General features: G+C 34.7%; 1 protein-coding gene across 1 annotated transcript; it reads right to left on the bottom strand.

Annotated features, from left to right (window-relative positions):
- Nucleotides 1-42: 42 nt before the first annotated feature.
- Nucleotides 43-14,408, bottom strand: LOC148946702 (uncharacterized). The gene is made up of 3 exons (XM_089096400.1): nucleotides 14,249-14,408; nucleotides 1,923-2,138; nucleotides 43-108 (listed from the first exon to the last, which is right to left on the bottom strand). The coding sequence occupies exons 1-3, from the start codon at nucleotides 14,303-14,305 to the stop codon at nucleotides 43-45; spliced, it is 339 nt and encodes a 112-aa protein (XP_088952526.1). The 5' UTR covers nucleotides 14,306-14,408.
- Nucleotides 14,409-15,277: the final 869 nt, after the last annotated feature.

Here is a 15,277-nt window from a genome sequence, read left to right as displayed (position 1 = left end):
CCTTAGGCAAGCCGTAAAGTAGTAAATTATGTGAGTTACAAATTAACACCAAATCTTATATTGAACAGATTCTGGTATACTGAGAAAACTCTCAAAATGTGCATTAACCTAAAAATAAATCCTAGATATAAAGTTGGCATAAAATATGCCCGTTTTGAGTAAACACAGCCGCTTATAGCTTGAAAAACGTGACTTGTACCCAGGCCTTTAGCTCGAAAGTTTGAATAGTTTTGGACTAAATGGCAATGACATTGAAAGATGATAATGTTAGATAGCGATGAAAAGTAGTACAAAAGACTTGCTTCTCAGACAAAGCCATTCGATAAACGAGTTGATATTCTTGTTTGGCTAATTTAATTCAATACCATAGACCATATTCCACTTTCCGACTTTATGCCAGTTAATCCCAGTCATGCCCGTGCCACATCATAGTCACATCTGTCGATAGAGAAAGCCAAATATCATGAATGACATGGCAATTTTTTTGATTTTAGCGTAACATTTGTATTTAAAAAGCAAAAAAAAAAAAATTGCAAGAAATTTGTTTAAAGAGTTTGCACTAACAGCAATTTGTGTCCAACTGTGCTCTACTAATACTAAGTCTTCTTAACTTTTGTCAGATTCCTCTCCCAGATAGAAAAACCGCTGTTCTAAGTTTCTGTCTTTTCTAGTTTTAAAAAGTGTGCCTTAAGCGTTGACTTTGATTGGTCAGTCAAGAAATTTTGGCTTGAAAGTTGAACAATATTCAACTCAAGAAATTACGAGCGGCGAACGTAATTGGCACTGTCGTCGCGCGTAATTTTGATTTTATCGACAAATGTGACTATAATGTGGCGTGGGTATTAGTCTCCCTTTGCCTTAGTATAATCATTGGAATATATAGGGTCCTTTCGTATAGACCGGTAGTTAATAACAAAAAAGAGTGACATCGATTTATAGTCAAACATAACTAATAGGCAATAATAAAATATCGAAATAATAATTTGAAGTAATTGAGGTCGATAGAAAAGTAAGGCACCTTCTAACTTTCGTGATATTATTAAATGATGGACCCAAAGCCAATTTCTGATGTTATTATTTGTTAGTTGGGTAAGATACTGCGATCGTGATTAAGGCGAGCAATAGAGTAAACTCTATAGATATGTATTTAAAGTGACTTTTTTTCTCATGAAGAAGAATTCCTAAACGATAATTCATTAGAAATAAATTCTTAGAAACAATCTTAACCATCTTAATTGAAAGTGATTGGCAAAATTCTATAAATTCACTACCCTTTTAAATCTATCATCTTTTTAAAGCTCAAATTTCAATATAAAAATTATGAGTTATTTTGGCATCATTGACTGTAGATAACAAAAAGGCCAGACTTGAAAATCTTGTTACTTGACAACATGGAACCAAATTTAACATAAAAAAATTATTGACACCAATCGCAATGTGAAAAGTACGATAAAAGAACAACTTTAGAGACCCAATTTCATATGTGGCTTTGTGGCATATGTATACCCTGGAATCGCTGCTGATGGTGAAGAAATAGCGAGGAGGGGGTTATATCAAGTTTATTTGATTAGAGCTTGTCTTTTATACGTCTACCGAACATGAACTATTTGGATTTTGGATGACTAAGCTTAGTTGATAAAAATCGTCACTTCCTCATTTAGAGGATGTATCTGAAATTTTCACACTTCTAAGATAAATACCAAAAATTATTGCTAAGCTGTTCTAAGCATTGTTGCTGTTGCAATAATTGTTGCTAAAAATTGTTGCTAAGCTGATTAAAGCGTGATTTAAAACATCGCTCTGATGATCCTCTCTTTGAGGGTAGCTTAGGAAAAGGTTTTGGCAATTATCTAGGAAGTGCGGATATATCAGTTACGACCAATAGACGTGACAATGACAAAATTGAAGTAATAGGAACTTACCAAAAAGCGTTGATAAGTGCCAGCCTCTCCCCAAATGTATGAAATTAGTAGACCAAGGGAAATTATGAGAAATCCACCAAGAGTGATGGTGCCGGTAAGGTATCGGTCTGCAAACGATCCTCCTGAAATCAGTTTTCCATCTTCATCTGCTGCGTACTCTCCACCGAAACTTAGACCATAGTTTCGTAGCAGTGCCAGGCAGATAATGGAGACCAACTACAAGAAAGAATAGACAACATAAAATAGAATGCAATATTAAACATTTGGTACTTCTCTATTATACCAATCACAGTCGAGATGTTTGCTGAATGTAAGATATGAGAAAACCGGTTTCATAGCCACAAAGACAAACGACGGGTGACATAATGCATTGAACTTGTATAATTGGGCTATACAATTGCACACAAGGGGGTCAGGGTGGGGGGTAAGATTAAGTTCTGTTGCTTTACTCCCGCCCCACTCCTCTAATGAGGAAATACAAGTATATAGCCCAAATTATATTATTATATAAACTTAAATATTACATTTTCATCATGTTTTTGTATATTTCATAATGATTAACCCAACTTCACTTCTTGAGTGTGTTTCGTATAATACATAAGTACCAAAAATTTAAATCCCAAAACCTTTTTCAAACTCCAAATTTTATGTAGGGATGGAGAGAAAGGGGAAAAAATTATTTTATTAATTAAGAATTGAAATAATGTACATGCCATATTAACGGCAAAATATTTGCCTTGGAAAGTACCAAGGACATTGAAAATATCACTTTTTATTAATTAAGCGGAAGCTTATGCAATCATATACATCAAAAGAAATTTAAGAAGAATCAGGAATTCAGGTTTTAGCGACTAGACTTACTTTTGTGATTATAAAGTTTTTGGCAGTAGCGTGTGCCATATTTGGAACAGATCTATATAAAAAAAAAGCAAAGAACATAGGGAACCAAACGGCTTAAAAATGTATATCCTTTCATTGAAGGTCCAGTTATATTTGGAAATCATCATATTGTTAATGTTTAAATTTTTATACGCGAAAAGTTGTCGAATTACTTCTGCTTATTAATTTTCACGGTTTAACGTGGCAACACTGACGAAATGTACTTGTAGAGAATCTTCCGACTGAAAAACTTGCATTCTTTATCAAATTAAATTAATAAAAACAAGTTTTTTAAACTGAAAGTAAGGAGCGACAATAAAACTTAAAACGAACAGAAATTATGCCGTATATGAAAAGGGCTGTCCCCTCCTCAATGCTTTGCTCTTTACGCTAAATTTTTTTATTGTTTTAAAAAATAAAGTTGTGAGACAGAGTCAAACTTTAGCGTAAAGAGCGAGGCGTTGAGGAGGGGACACCCCCTTTCATATACGGAATAATTTCTGTTCGTTTTAAGTTTTAATGTCGCTCTTTACTTTCAGTTTTAAAAACTTGTTTTTTATTTTTAATTTCTGATCGTTTTTTAGTTAATGCACCTTTTATTTGCATTAAAAAAATTTTACTTTTCTTTTGCTAAATGGATCTCTTTACAAATTAACTTACGTAACTAACTTCTATATTCGTGTATTTTTCTTCTGGCAAAAAATACAAAGTTGCAGATTTTTGCAGATATGAGCTTGAAACCTATGTAATAGGGTTTTCTGATACGCTGAATCTGACGGTGTGATTTTCATTAAAATTCTTTCACTTGTAGGGGATGTTTCCCCTCTTTAAAAAATCGAGTAAATTTTCTCAGGTTCGTAGCCTTTGATGAGTAATACTAAACTTAATAAAATTTATATATTTAGAATCAGCATTATAAACACATAATTTTTATACATTTATTGACATCAAAATTCCGTTTTAAAAGTTTCGATTACTATTGAGCCGTATCGCTTGTTTTTTTATTGTTTTTTTTTATTACGTATATGTTATTACGCATACGAGGGGGTTCTCCCCTTAGTCAATACCACGCTCTTTATGTTAAAAGTTAAAAAAAAAATTTGATTCACAAACCCCTGAATCACAAAGGCCGTTTAATTATAATAGATAGCTCTTTTGAAAGCACTAAAAACAAACTGTAGCGTAAAGAGCGAGGTATTGACTTGGGGGAGAACCCCTCACATACGTTATTATTTCTGTTCGTTTTAAGTTCTAATATTCTTTCTTACATATCAGTTGAAAAAAACTTGTTTTTTTTATTTAATTTCTGATCGTTTTTTAAATTATTCTTGGAAATCCGGCGCCCCCTTCATAGAAATGTCCCTTACCCCAAAGAAATATCCTCCACGGAAATATTCTCCAGAGTAACCCCTCCTCTAGCCCCCCTCCAGATAAAATCCTTCCTGAAAATGGTTGTATACTTCCCAATAACCAATAAATAATGCTGGCAAGTCCGGCGCCCCCTTCATGGCAATTTCCCTTCCCCCATGAAAACTTCCTTCATGAACAGATCCTCCAACATAACCACCGACCCACCCTTCCCTCCCACTGCGAGAAAAAAAACCTCCTGAAAACTTCTGTATACTTCCCAATAACCAATACTATATGTTAACATTGGGTAAAGTTAATAACTTTTAGCCCTCCCTCTGGGAACTTCCGGGGATTAAGTCATCCTAAAAGACATATTTATCATATTTTCGACCATGCTGAACAAAATGGCTATCTCAAAATTTTGATCGGTTGACTTTGGGAAAAAAATAAGCGTGGGAGGGGGCCTAGTTGCCCTCCAATTTTTTTGGTCACTTAAAAAGGGCACTAGAACTTTTAATTTCCGTTCGAATGAGCCCTCTAACGATATTCTAGGACTACTGGATCGATACGATCACCTCTGGGGAAAACAAAAAACAAAAAAACAAATAAACATGCATCCGTGATCTTTCTTCTGGCAAAAAATGTAAAATTCCACATTTTTGTAGATAGGAGCTTGAAACCTCTACAGTAGGGTTCTGTGATACGCTGAATATGATGGCGTGATTTTCATTAAGGTTCTATATCTTTTAGGGCGTCTTTCCCCCTTTTTTTGAAAATCAGCCAAATTTTCTCAGGCGCGTTACTTTTGATGGGTAGCATTAAACTTGATGAAAGTTATATATTTGAAATCAGCATTGAAATCTGATTCTTTTGATATATCTATTGGTATCAAAAACCTGTTTTCTAGAGTTTCGGTTACCATTGAGCCGGGTCGCTCTTACTTACAGTTCGTTACCACGAACTGTTTGATGACTTTAAATTTAGCGCGAGAGAACCAATGAGGTAGAATTGAAATTCCCGCTTTTTCCTACTGGATCAAAATTTACTGGCTCACAAAGGGAAACCTATCAGATTTCAAAAGATGGGGATTGCGTCAGAAATTTTATTTCTTTCATTGACTGTTGAAATACGTCAGAAACGTATATTATTCAAAAAACACTTTTCACCACAGAATTATAGGAAACTAATCTCTCTTTTTTTCTTTGTCTAAGCCTTATAAAAAAATGGTTCTGAAAAGCTTAATCTTATTTTTGCGGTAAATCAATAAAAACACGAAATGTGTTCTTTCGCTTTTAAATAACAAGAAGGAATAAAAGAGGAAAGTAAACTAAACGAGACTAAAAATAGAAAATTAATATAATACGAAACATAATTAGTGCAAAATTTAGACTTGGTAACGATAATATCAAATATCTTGGAGGCTGGGGGCTGAGTTTCTTAGGGGCCTTTGAAATGCTTAGCTTTAATGAGAGTAAAATGTTTGCTTTAATTATACTAAAATTATTTACCTTCCTTTGTACACCTTTATGGCTATTGAACGAAGGGCTATGCCCAGCAAACACAACGATTGGAACATTTAGAGTAAGAAGAAACAATACCATAACTAGAAAATGTGGTACTAGGCAAGGCAAAAGAAATAGAAAAGAGAATATAAACCAAATTCTGCAAAATCTCATGGCTGGATGTCGCGGGTAAACCGGTGTCAGGTAAATTTCCAACCAGAATTCTTGTAATTATAGGGAGAAATATATAAGTGATTCTATAACCAGTACAGGGACAAGGCGAACACACTACTCATATCATTTCTTATGCTCTTTCGAAAAATAATAATCAATTCACTCGCAAATATCCGTCACCCCCTGGGAAGACCCATTTACAGCCCAAGGCATATATAAAACTAGAAGAGATCAATGTCCTAATGGAGCCATATGCAGTTTAAGAAATATTTAAAAACTAAAAGAAAACACTAAAACAATGAAATTCCTACTTTATAATATCCATGATGGTTAAATATTGACCAGTTCACATAAATGACCAACGAATAAAGTAAACATGCCACTTGATAACTTTTTGTATGTTCTTTCCGAATGCATTGGTTTTTGTGGCAAACTAAATTTTAGGCCCTTTACGTACCCTCGAAGATGATACGACCCTTTTTCTCTTATTTTCAATACAGCTTAGGAGAATCCGGGGCGGAATAGGGTAGGCCATTTTTAGATGACAAGAAAGATGCTGCGCCAAGCGGCAATAGCTACAACTACTCCTGCTCAGTGCAGCTGAACTACGGAATCCGTGTTGATTTAGTTTCGTTTCGTTTGATGAGTGAACCTGTTGTCCACTAGTTATTTGCTGTTGGATTGCAACTTTTATTGATTTTGTAATCAAGGTAAGGTAGCTTGGGCTTAGTCCCTTATTGTTTCTTTACTTGAAGTTTTCGCATGACCATAACCTTCAAATAATAAGGCGTGTTCTGGGGCGGTATGGGGAAGTACCCCATTCCACCCCGAACAATTTGGTGTGATCAGTGGTTAAAATTGGGTCAGTAGCTTTTCTTAATGTATTTTCAGATGGTTCGTGTGTATAAGAAAAAGACAAACAGACAATTGTAGTCTACTGAGTGTATTGAGGCGATGAACAATGCTGTTGATGTGGCTGCCTGAAGGCTTCTAATGAATTTTACGTTCCGCAAACTACTCTTGAAAGATACGTTAAGAAAAAAGTAAAATCCTGAGTAGCTGATTGATAAAACTGCTGGGAAATTTCAAGCCTTGTTTACTCAAAAACAGGAACTTGAGCTTGGGATGTACTTAAAAACTATGCAGAGGCGGTTATTTGGTCTGACGATGAAGTTCTTATGTACCTTAGCTTACTAGTTAGCTGAAAGAAATGACATAACTCATAGATTTCAAAATGAAATAGCTGGTCAAGACTGGGTCAACGGATTTTTTAAGAGAAATCCTACTCTGTCTATTCACAAGCCCGAGTCAACATCTAGTGCAAGAGCTAAGGGATTTAACAGAGTGACTGAGGATAGTTTTTGTTTCGCTACTTACTCAATTGGTAGGTATACACAAACTTACAGCGTCGCAGATATTTAATTGTGATGAAACTGGTGTTTCTGTGAACCCTTACAGCCATTCAAAAATCATTGCTTGTAAGGGTAAACGAAAAGTTTGTGCAATAACTTCTGCAGAAAGAAGGGGGACCGTAACTTGCCTCGTTTGCATTTCTCCAAGTAAATCATACATGCCACCTATGTTAGTTTTTCCGAGGAAGAAAACTTACAGAAGGAGTTTGAGCTGGGATTACCTCCAGGGAGTTGGGCTGAGGTTTACAGCACAGGATGGATGACCGGTGAGCTGTTCTTAGTATGGTTTAAAATTTTTTTAGCATTTTCTAAGGCATCAAAGGACTTTCCAATTCTTCTCATATTAGACGGACATTCCACACACACCAAGAACCTAGAGTTCATAGACTATGCAAGATATAATGGTGTTTGTTTGCTGTGCTTGCACCCGCATTGTTCTCACATGTTACAACCACTTGATGTGTCTTTCATGAAGCCTATGAGCCTTCGCTACGCTGACGAGATTCGAAAGTGGCTCCGTTGCAACTCTGGGAAAGTTGTAACGCTGTTTAAAATTTCAACGCTCTTCGGATCAGCGTTAAGCCAAAGCGCCTCTATGAATACTGCAATTAAGAGGTTTAAAGCAATAGGAATTTGGCAACCTAACCCAACCATATTCTCTTATTCAGATTTCCTGACTGTTGACACTACTGACATCGAACAAACTGGACCTTCAACCCAAAAAGCGATTGAGGAACCTCCAACGACAGAGAAAAAGCAAATGGGAAAATCTTCGTCTGGCTCATTTGTTGATAAAGAAAATTCCAACACTTGTAGTGATAGGAGTGAAGATGTTAGAGTTTCTAGCCTTACCGTTGGTGTTAATGGCACCCTAGTTAAAAAGGTTCTAGTTAACTCGGATGACAAGGCTACTCTTGGATGCTCTTGGATGACAACTGACATGAATGACACCACAAAAGCATTTATTGTTTCACAATTTAATTCTATTCCAAATTCAATTCCTATTTCAAAAGTCAGAGGAAGTGCAAGAAGGACGAATCGAAGGAGGAGGGGGGATTCTGCAGTTATAACTGATTCACCATACAAAAAGAGTTAGAGGATGTTATAAAAGCAAAAAAGAAAAGGAGATTGCCAAGATGGAAAGAGCACGGATGATACTTTCTAAGAAAGAAAACAAAACAAAACTCTAAAAACAAGGGTAAAGTGCCTGAATAAGAGTGAAGAAGTGCCAAGAAAGATTAAAAACAAGAAGATAAAGAAACAACCTGAAACTTATGACTGTGATTCTGGTGAGTTTTCCGACTTTGAATGTTTATATTGTTGTGAGTTTTATTCAGGGTCAACTGAGGTTTGGGTTGCTTGTCCATATGTAAAAAATGGGCCCGTAATTCCTGTGCAGTATAGTGAGAACTATGAGGCTATCCTTGTATGCGAATTTTGTAATTCACGATCAGATTAATTTGATCAAAGAGTAAGTTTAAACTAGTTTTGCTGCCCTAAGCAAAATAATAAAAAGCCAAATAACAGAATTACTTTTATTAATCTGATTAATTAATTAATTTAATTAATTATAATCGGATTAATTCGATGAAAGAATATGTTTAAAATAGTTGTTTTCCTTTAGTCAAAATAAATAAAATGTCTAATAACAGTTTTACTTATTTAGATATACTATTTTAACTACCGCTCCGTTGTGCCCCGTATCAAGGGCAGTTGCGCAGCCTATTTAACTTTTTTTATATTTTTATTAAATAAATAAAAATTTTCGTCACTTTTTACAATATGAGTGTGAAACTTTGTTTACAACAATACAATGTATTTTTATGAAATGTTGTATCCTTTAATATTGACTCCTTCTATATAATAAAGATCTTTTTGAACTTAGTACCCCGTTCCGCCCTGTGTTCCCCTATATACCTCTGTTAGCGTGACTCTTGGTACAACCAGTATAACCGTAAATTGAATCGACGGTGACAAAATCGAGACTCAATAAACGTATGGGAAATATATAGGCTAATATGGGCTATATATATGGGTAAGGTTAGAGGGGTTGGGTTAGGTTAAGTTAGGTTAAAATTGAATTTTCATCAAAACAATTAGGTAGATCCGATAAGCACGCGATAAGTGAAGTTTCGTCAATGCAAATGAAATAAAACAAAATAAGATGAAAATATAATAGTTTATGATCAAAATTAGGCTGTATATTTGCAAATTAGGGGTGGGTGTAAAGCATGGTATATATTAAATACGTAACCTAACCTGATCTAGGTACTTTTTTTTGCCCCTTCAACCCCAAAAAACTAAAATTTAAACATTTATCACGGAGTGAACAATACCTTACAAGCTGCGGAAACCTGTTTTTGATTACGATTTCATTAGATTCTAGATCCGGTTCTTCGCGTTTTTACCGGATTCTAGACAACTACCAACAATTATTATATTCGGAAAGAGAATAAAAAAGGCATCGAGTGGTATGTTCACTTTATTCGTAGGTCATTTATGTGAACTGCTCAATATTTACCCCAGGATATTTCTACTAATCAGATTATTATGTTTACTTCCATCATTATAAACTTTTAAAAATTATTTCAAATACTATTTTGGAAAATTACGCACTCAATCGCACACGGAGATAAACTCCAAACTGGTAAGACAACCGGTTTAATATAGGAGCTTTTACGTATGACTGCATTGACGTAATGAAAAAATACATTAAGGACTATATATGGGACCATCAGAAAGGGGAGGGGGTCTTTTTTTAGTGAATTAATATATTTGGAAGGAGCACAAAGCAAGAATCAACTAGTGTGTTCACCTTGTCCCTATATCAGTTATGAAATCTCGCATACATTGACAAAAAAAAAATATCAAGTAGTGCGTTCGTCTTGCCCCTATGTAGCCTAAGCTACGGAATTTCATATATATATATTTACCGGACATAGACAATAATTAGGAAGAATCTAGCTTCTTTTCCTTTTCTATTTCCAATGTCAAGGTCATGGGCGCCCATAAGCTGAATTCCAGGGGGGGCAAACCTCATCTAATTAGCACTTTTAATGATATATAATAGAAATCTCAGAACAAAAATATAAAAATAAGGCAGCATCATTCAGCCAGGGAACGGGAGCCCCCTGGCTGTGCAAATATCTAGCCAATGTGCAAATATCTAGCCAAAATTTGTTTCTAAGCAATTATATATTCATCCAATTTTATTTTATTTCATTAGCATTAACCAAACTAGCGCTATTTAAAAGAGTGCGTTTAGTACAGGAGTTACGAAGATCAACTTCAACTTCGGTACTAAATCTATCTAACTTTAGAACTAAGCTAAATCAGATTATGAATGAGCTTAGGTTTAGCTAAATCCCTAGAGAAAGGAAAAAATAGATGAGGCCATATTCTGCAAAATGTTAGAATTCCCCATTAACCAGGAATCAGGTCAAACTTTAGAATAAAATTTTCTTAATAGAAGAATGGAATAAATATGACACCAACAAGCGAGAATCTTGGTCGGTTTCCTATCGCTTTAGCTAAATTTTAGCAATAGCTAAGTATTGGTTTAAGAAAAAATTTGGCTTTAGCTAAATGGCTTCACACTATAAATGGCTTTTTCGCAAGTTACCGACGAAAAGTTTCCAAAAATGGCAATTTTTACAAAAAAGGACGATATCAGAGCGTTATTGTGTATGGCCAATCCCTGGATAGCATTTGCCTTGCCTTGAAAGTTGTTCCTGCCCAAGAGATTCATCACACTTAAAAAAAAAAAAAAAAAAAAAAAAAATGGCCACACACAATCCGATATTCTCAAAAAGATACATTATTTTTGCGACAATATACGAGTATTCAAAATTAAACGTAGAAATTATAAAAAAAATATCAAAATTCATTGATCTGAAGGACATTTTGAAAAAATATCAAATTTTTGACGGATAAAAAAAAATATTTAATAGCCCCGCCGTCACAAAAAAGGAAATTCTTTAACTTGAAAAGTTAGGTACCGAAAAGTTTATTAGTGGTTTTGGTTCAACTTATACTTGCGATTGTTTTTTTGTTTTATAAATGAAATTAACACGGCTCAAACACGACGGACACTAACTTGCAACACTGATCAGTATGTGCAAAATACCCAAATTGAGAGCGATTAGCAAAGGCTAAGCGAAAGAGCAGAGAAATAAATAGCTCGCTAGGAAATAAATATTTTTAACGATTTATTTTTATTCATAATTTTTAAAATTTTTATTTTTAGTATCATATAATTCTATGCAATTTGTGTTTAGTACAGTTGTTATCATATTACCTAAGCTTACATATAATTATAATAGTAACCACAATGATGATAGCTAATTATATTTTTATTATTGACTTCAGATAGTGCCTAGAGTGGGTTTAACCTATATAGGGGATATGTAATTTTAACTGTGGGCAACGGAATAATGATGCATTTACAAAATGGTCTACAAGATCATTTGGGTTGGCCACCTAAAATTATGGATGGAGAGAAATTTAAGTTCTTAAAATTTTGGTAGATTTTAAAAAAGCAAACATTGGTACTTGTCGGTTATATAAAACCCGCTCGAGAAGTAAAATTTGGTTAATGCTAATGAAATAAAACAAAGTGTGATGAAAATAGAATAGTTTAGAAACAAATTTGGGCAATATATTTGCAAATTAGGGTGGGGGGCGTAAAGCATAACATATATTAAATACGTAACGTAACGTAACCAAAATACCAACTAAATACTTAAATAAAATATAGCTACAATTTATTTTCCAACCCAAACAAAGCTATTTCTCTGGTATAACGAAGTTGATTGACCAGTTTCTTGGCTTATATTCGCATCATTCGCAATCGATATTCTCGAGTGTGTTTTATATAACCGATAAGTACCCAAACATTTCAAAACCTTATGACGTTTTTATTCTTTTTAAATAATGCAGAGCTCATCAACAACACACGTAATTTCTAAGGAATAAATAAAATAAAATTCAATTTAAACAGTACAAGTCTAGTAATAAAAAAAGCTAAATAGTAAGGAATCTTATCATCAAAAGAGTTCCAGGCAACTGGTGGGGAGTTCAGGGGTGGATTCAGGATCTTTTTAGGGGGCGGGGGTGCAAAATAGGTTGATCTGATAAAAAAAATTAGGGTGGGGCGCGCAAAATAGGTTGATCCAATAAACTTGCGTTAGGAGCAAGTTTAATTAACGCAAACTTGAGTTAATTATGTAAATTACACTACTTAGACTACACTGGGGGGAGCGCCCCCTCTGGATCCACCACTAGGAGAGTCTTGGAGCAAATCTTCAGTATTCAAATAATTATGAAAAATTAGGGAAAACCACGACTTCCTGCCAAATATCATCAATTAAACCTTTGTTCCCGTGATTTTTTTTTCAAAGGATTACCCCTCCACAAATCACCAGGGATGTAAATGTGACAAACTGACTAGACTAGAAAAAAGTCAAAATTGCGAGGCTACTTAGCCAAATTTTTTTTTCTTGTTCGAAACGTAGAAGTTACCTAAAATACAGTAGTCATATTTAAATACGAATTGAGTTTTCTTTTACGAGCCATATATTTTTTCAAAGCTAGAAAAGATAAACTTTGAACCCATTTTTTTAATTCTGCTGAAATACTGCACGCTTGCTTACAAGGGTAGTAATATTCTCTGGGGCAGCAGAGGGTGTTAACTGGTAAGAAGGAAACATGTTAAGAAAACAATTCTTGCTTCATAATATGCAAAATATTCATAGTTAACACATTTTGCAAGCAGCTTCTCTATACTTCACCCCCCCCCCCCCTGATGTTCAAATATATTGCCCAAGTTATATATTTCCTATCTATTCTTCCAATACGTTTCACTTGTTTCAAGTACATGTAAATTGAATCAACTGTGACCAAACAAAAACTGTAAAACAAGTTACGGGTGGCATAAAGCATTGAAAATATATAATTTGTTTTTGTATTCTGTTTTCTTTCGTATTTTTGCTTGTCTTGTATTTTGCGAGGTGTCCAATTGTTGTCTTTATCGTTTTATTATTTTGCTTTCTCTTACTGCTCCGTCTTCTTGCTTTTGTATGACGGGTTTTCAAATAAATAAATACATAATTTGGGTTATATATTTGCACGTTAGGGGGAGGGGTAAATAATAGCGAAGCTGCTTGCAAAATGTGTTAATTATGATTAATCTGCATATAATGAAGTGAGAATTGTTTTCTTAACATGTTTCCTAGTCTCCAGTTATTTCTCCAGACAAATACCCAGCAGAGCGCCAAGGGGGCCTTGCGCACTAAAATTCAAGGACTATTATATTCTACAAATGCTATTAAAAATCATATCCTCTGCCCACCCTTATTGAACAAGAATAGATGGTGTCTGCACACAATCTATGTGTAAATTAAGGAACCGTTTGCCTAGTATAAATCGAGATAGAACAGTTGTAATTCTTAAACAAACGCTACCCTTCTAAACTAGCCATATTAACAACAAACAATTTTTTCATTTTCATCAGGAATGCATATTTAATCAATTTTTAAATTTTTTCAGTTAAGTGTCATCCCGGCCCCTCTTCCTCCTTAAGCCCTGACTCCTTATGACCCTAGGCCAAACGCTAAATCTGATGATTGCATGGACGGATCCAGGATTTTTTTTTGGGGGGGGGGGGTGCAAGATAGGTGGATCCGATAAATTTGCGTCAGGAGCAAGTTTAATTAACGCAAACTTGCGTTAAATAAGTAAATTACACTACCTTAGACTACGTAAGGGGGGGAGGCTTCGCCCCCCTGAATCTACCCCTGGATGGTTGTTTTCTTTTCAAATTGGCATGAATGCAAAACACAAAAATAGTATGTTTAGTGGTTTTTAATGGGGATGGGTGGGGGGCTGGGAGAAACTGAATAGTCTTTCTGATAAGAATGAAATACTGTAAGAATTGTTTTGTTGCTGTAGGTGGCTTAAAAGGATAGTATTTGCACTAGATTACTGGACTGTATAAGCAAAAGTGACTTACCACTTCAGCTAATTTCAGAAAGCCAAGAACACGAGCGAAAACTCTAAGGTCTGCCATTTCACTGTTAACCTTAGCTGTTGCTGCTTCCTTTTCTGAAATAAAAGTGAACTTAACAAATGGAGAATCCGTTCAAGTGAGGTTGAAGTCATTCATTTGTGATTTCAATTTTCATTTGACATACGAACTCTGTTATTTGGCAACGATCAGTTCTTTTGTGATTTCGAAATGTTTTACCTCATAGCAAGAATTTTTAATGAAATTATATGATTTCACTTTAAAAGAGGCACCTGTGAAAGAAAAAAACTTGTTGCTCTATTTATTTAGCTGTTTTACCAAAAATCTGTCTACATTTAAAGCAGGGCTTCAGATCAGACCCGATCTACTAAAAGTTTTAAATAAAAAAAGACCCAAATTCTCCAACAGTCGAAAAAAACTTTTTCTAGAACTTTATTTTTACAATAGTAGAATTCTCTTTAAAATTTCTTACGCCCATCCCCCTGGTAAAATGTTTAAGTTTCTGCTGAGTACGTTATTTGATTATATAAACTTTGGCTAAATCATATATCTCATAAATGATCTCACCGAAAATGTAATTATATATCTCTTCAGACTAACCCTTAAACATTGATTTTCTCTTAGGGGGAGGGGGTGGGTATAGACGCCAATTTTGGAAAGGGATGAAAGCCATATTCTCTTCAGTCTCCTAAGAAGGGTATTGTTTTCTCCAAAAGGGGTGAACATATTATGTTCTTTTGGCCACGGTGGTCACGGTGATCACGCTCGGTGGTCAAAAGAAGTATGTGGCACAAAAGATACTATGTATGAAGAGTACTTTGCGCGATATGGGACATCCACGATGACCATACTTCCCAGAATATCCCAGTCTTAAGATCCCTGTTCTGATGTCCTGTTAACTTGTAAAAAATGTTGAATATCCGTGACCTAAACGTATAAAAGTTTTTGACTGTTAAAACGTTTCAGAGCCTATTATTTGAGGTTTTGCGGATGAAGTATTAATAAGAGATTATA

Source organism: Artemia sp. Qi Xiang Cuo, chromosome 11 (assembly GCF_049724085.1).
Source record: "Artemia sp. Qi Xiang Cuo chromosome 11, ASM4972408v1, whole genome shotgun sequence".
Taxonomy (NCBI): domain Eukaryota; kingdom Metazoa; phylum Arthropoda; class Branchiopoda; order Anostraca; family Artemiidae; genus Artemia; species Artemia sp. Qi Xiang Cuo.
Note: the sequence above shows the minus strand (reverse complement) of the source record. Positions and strands in the feature narration are given on the sequence as shown.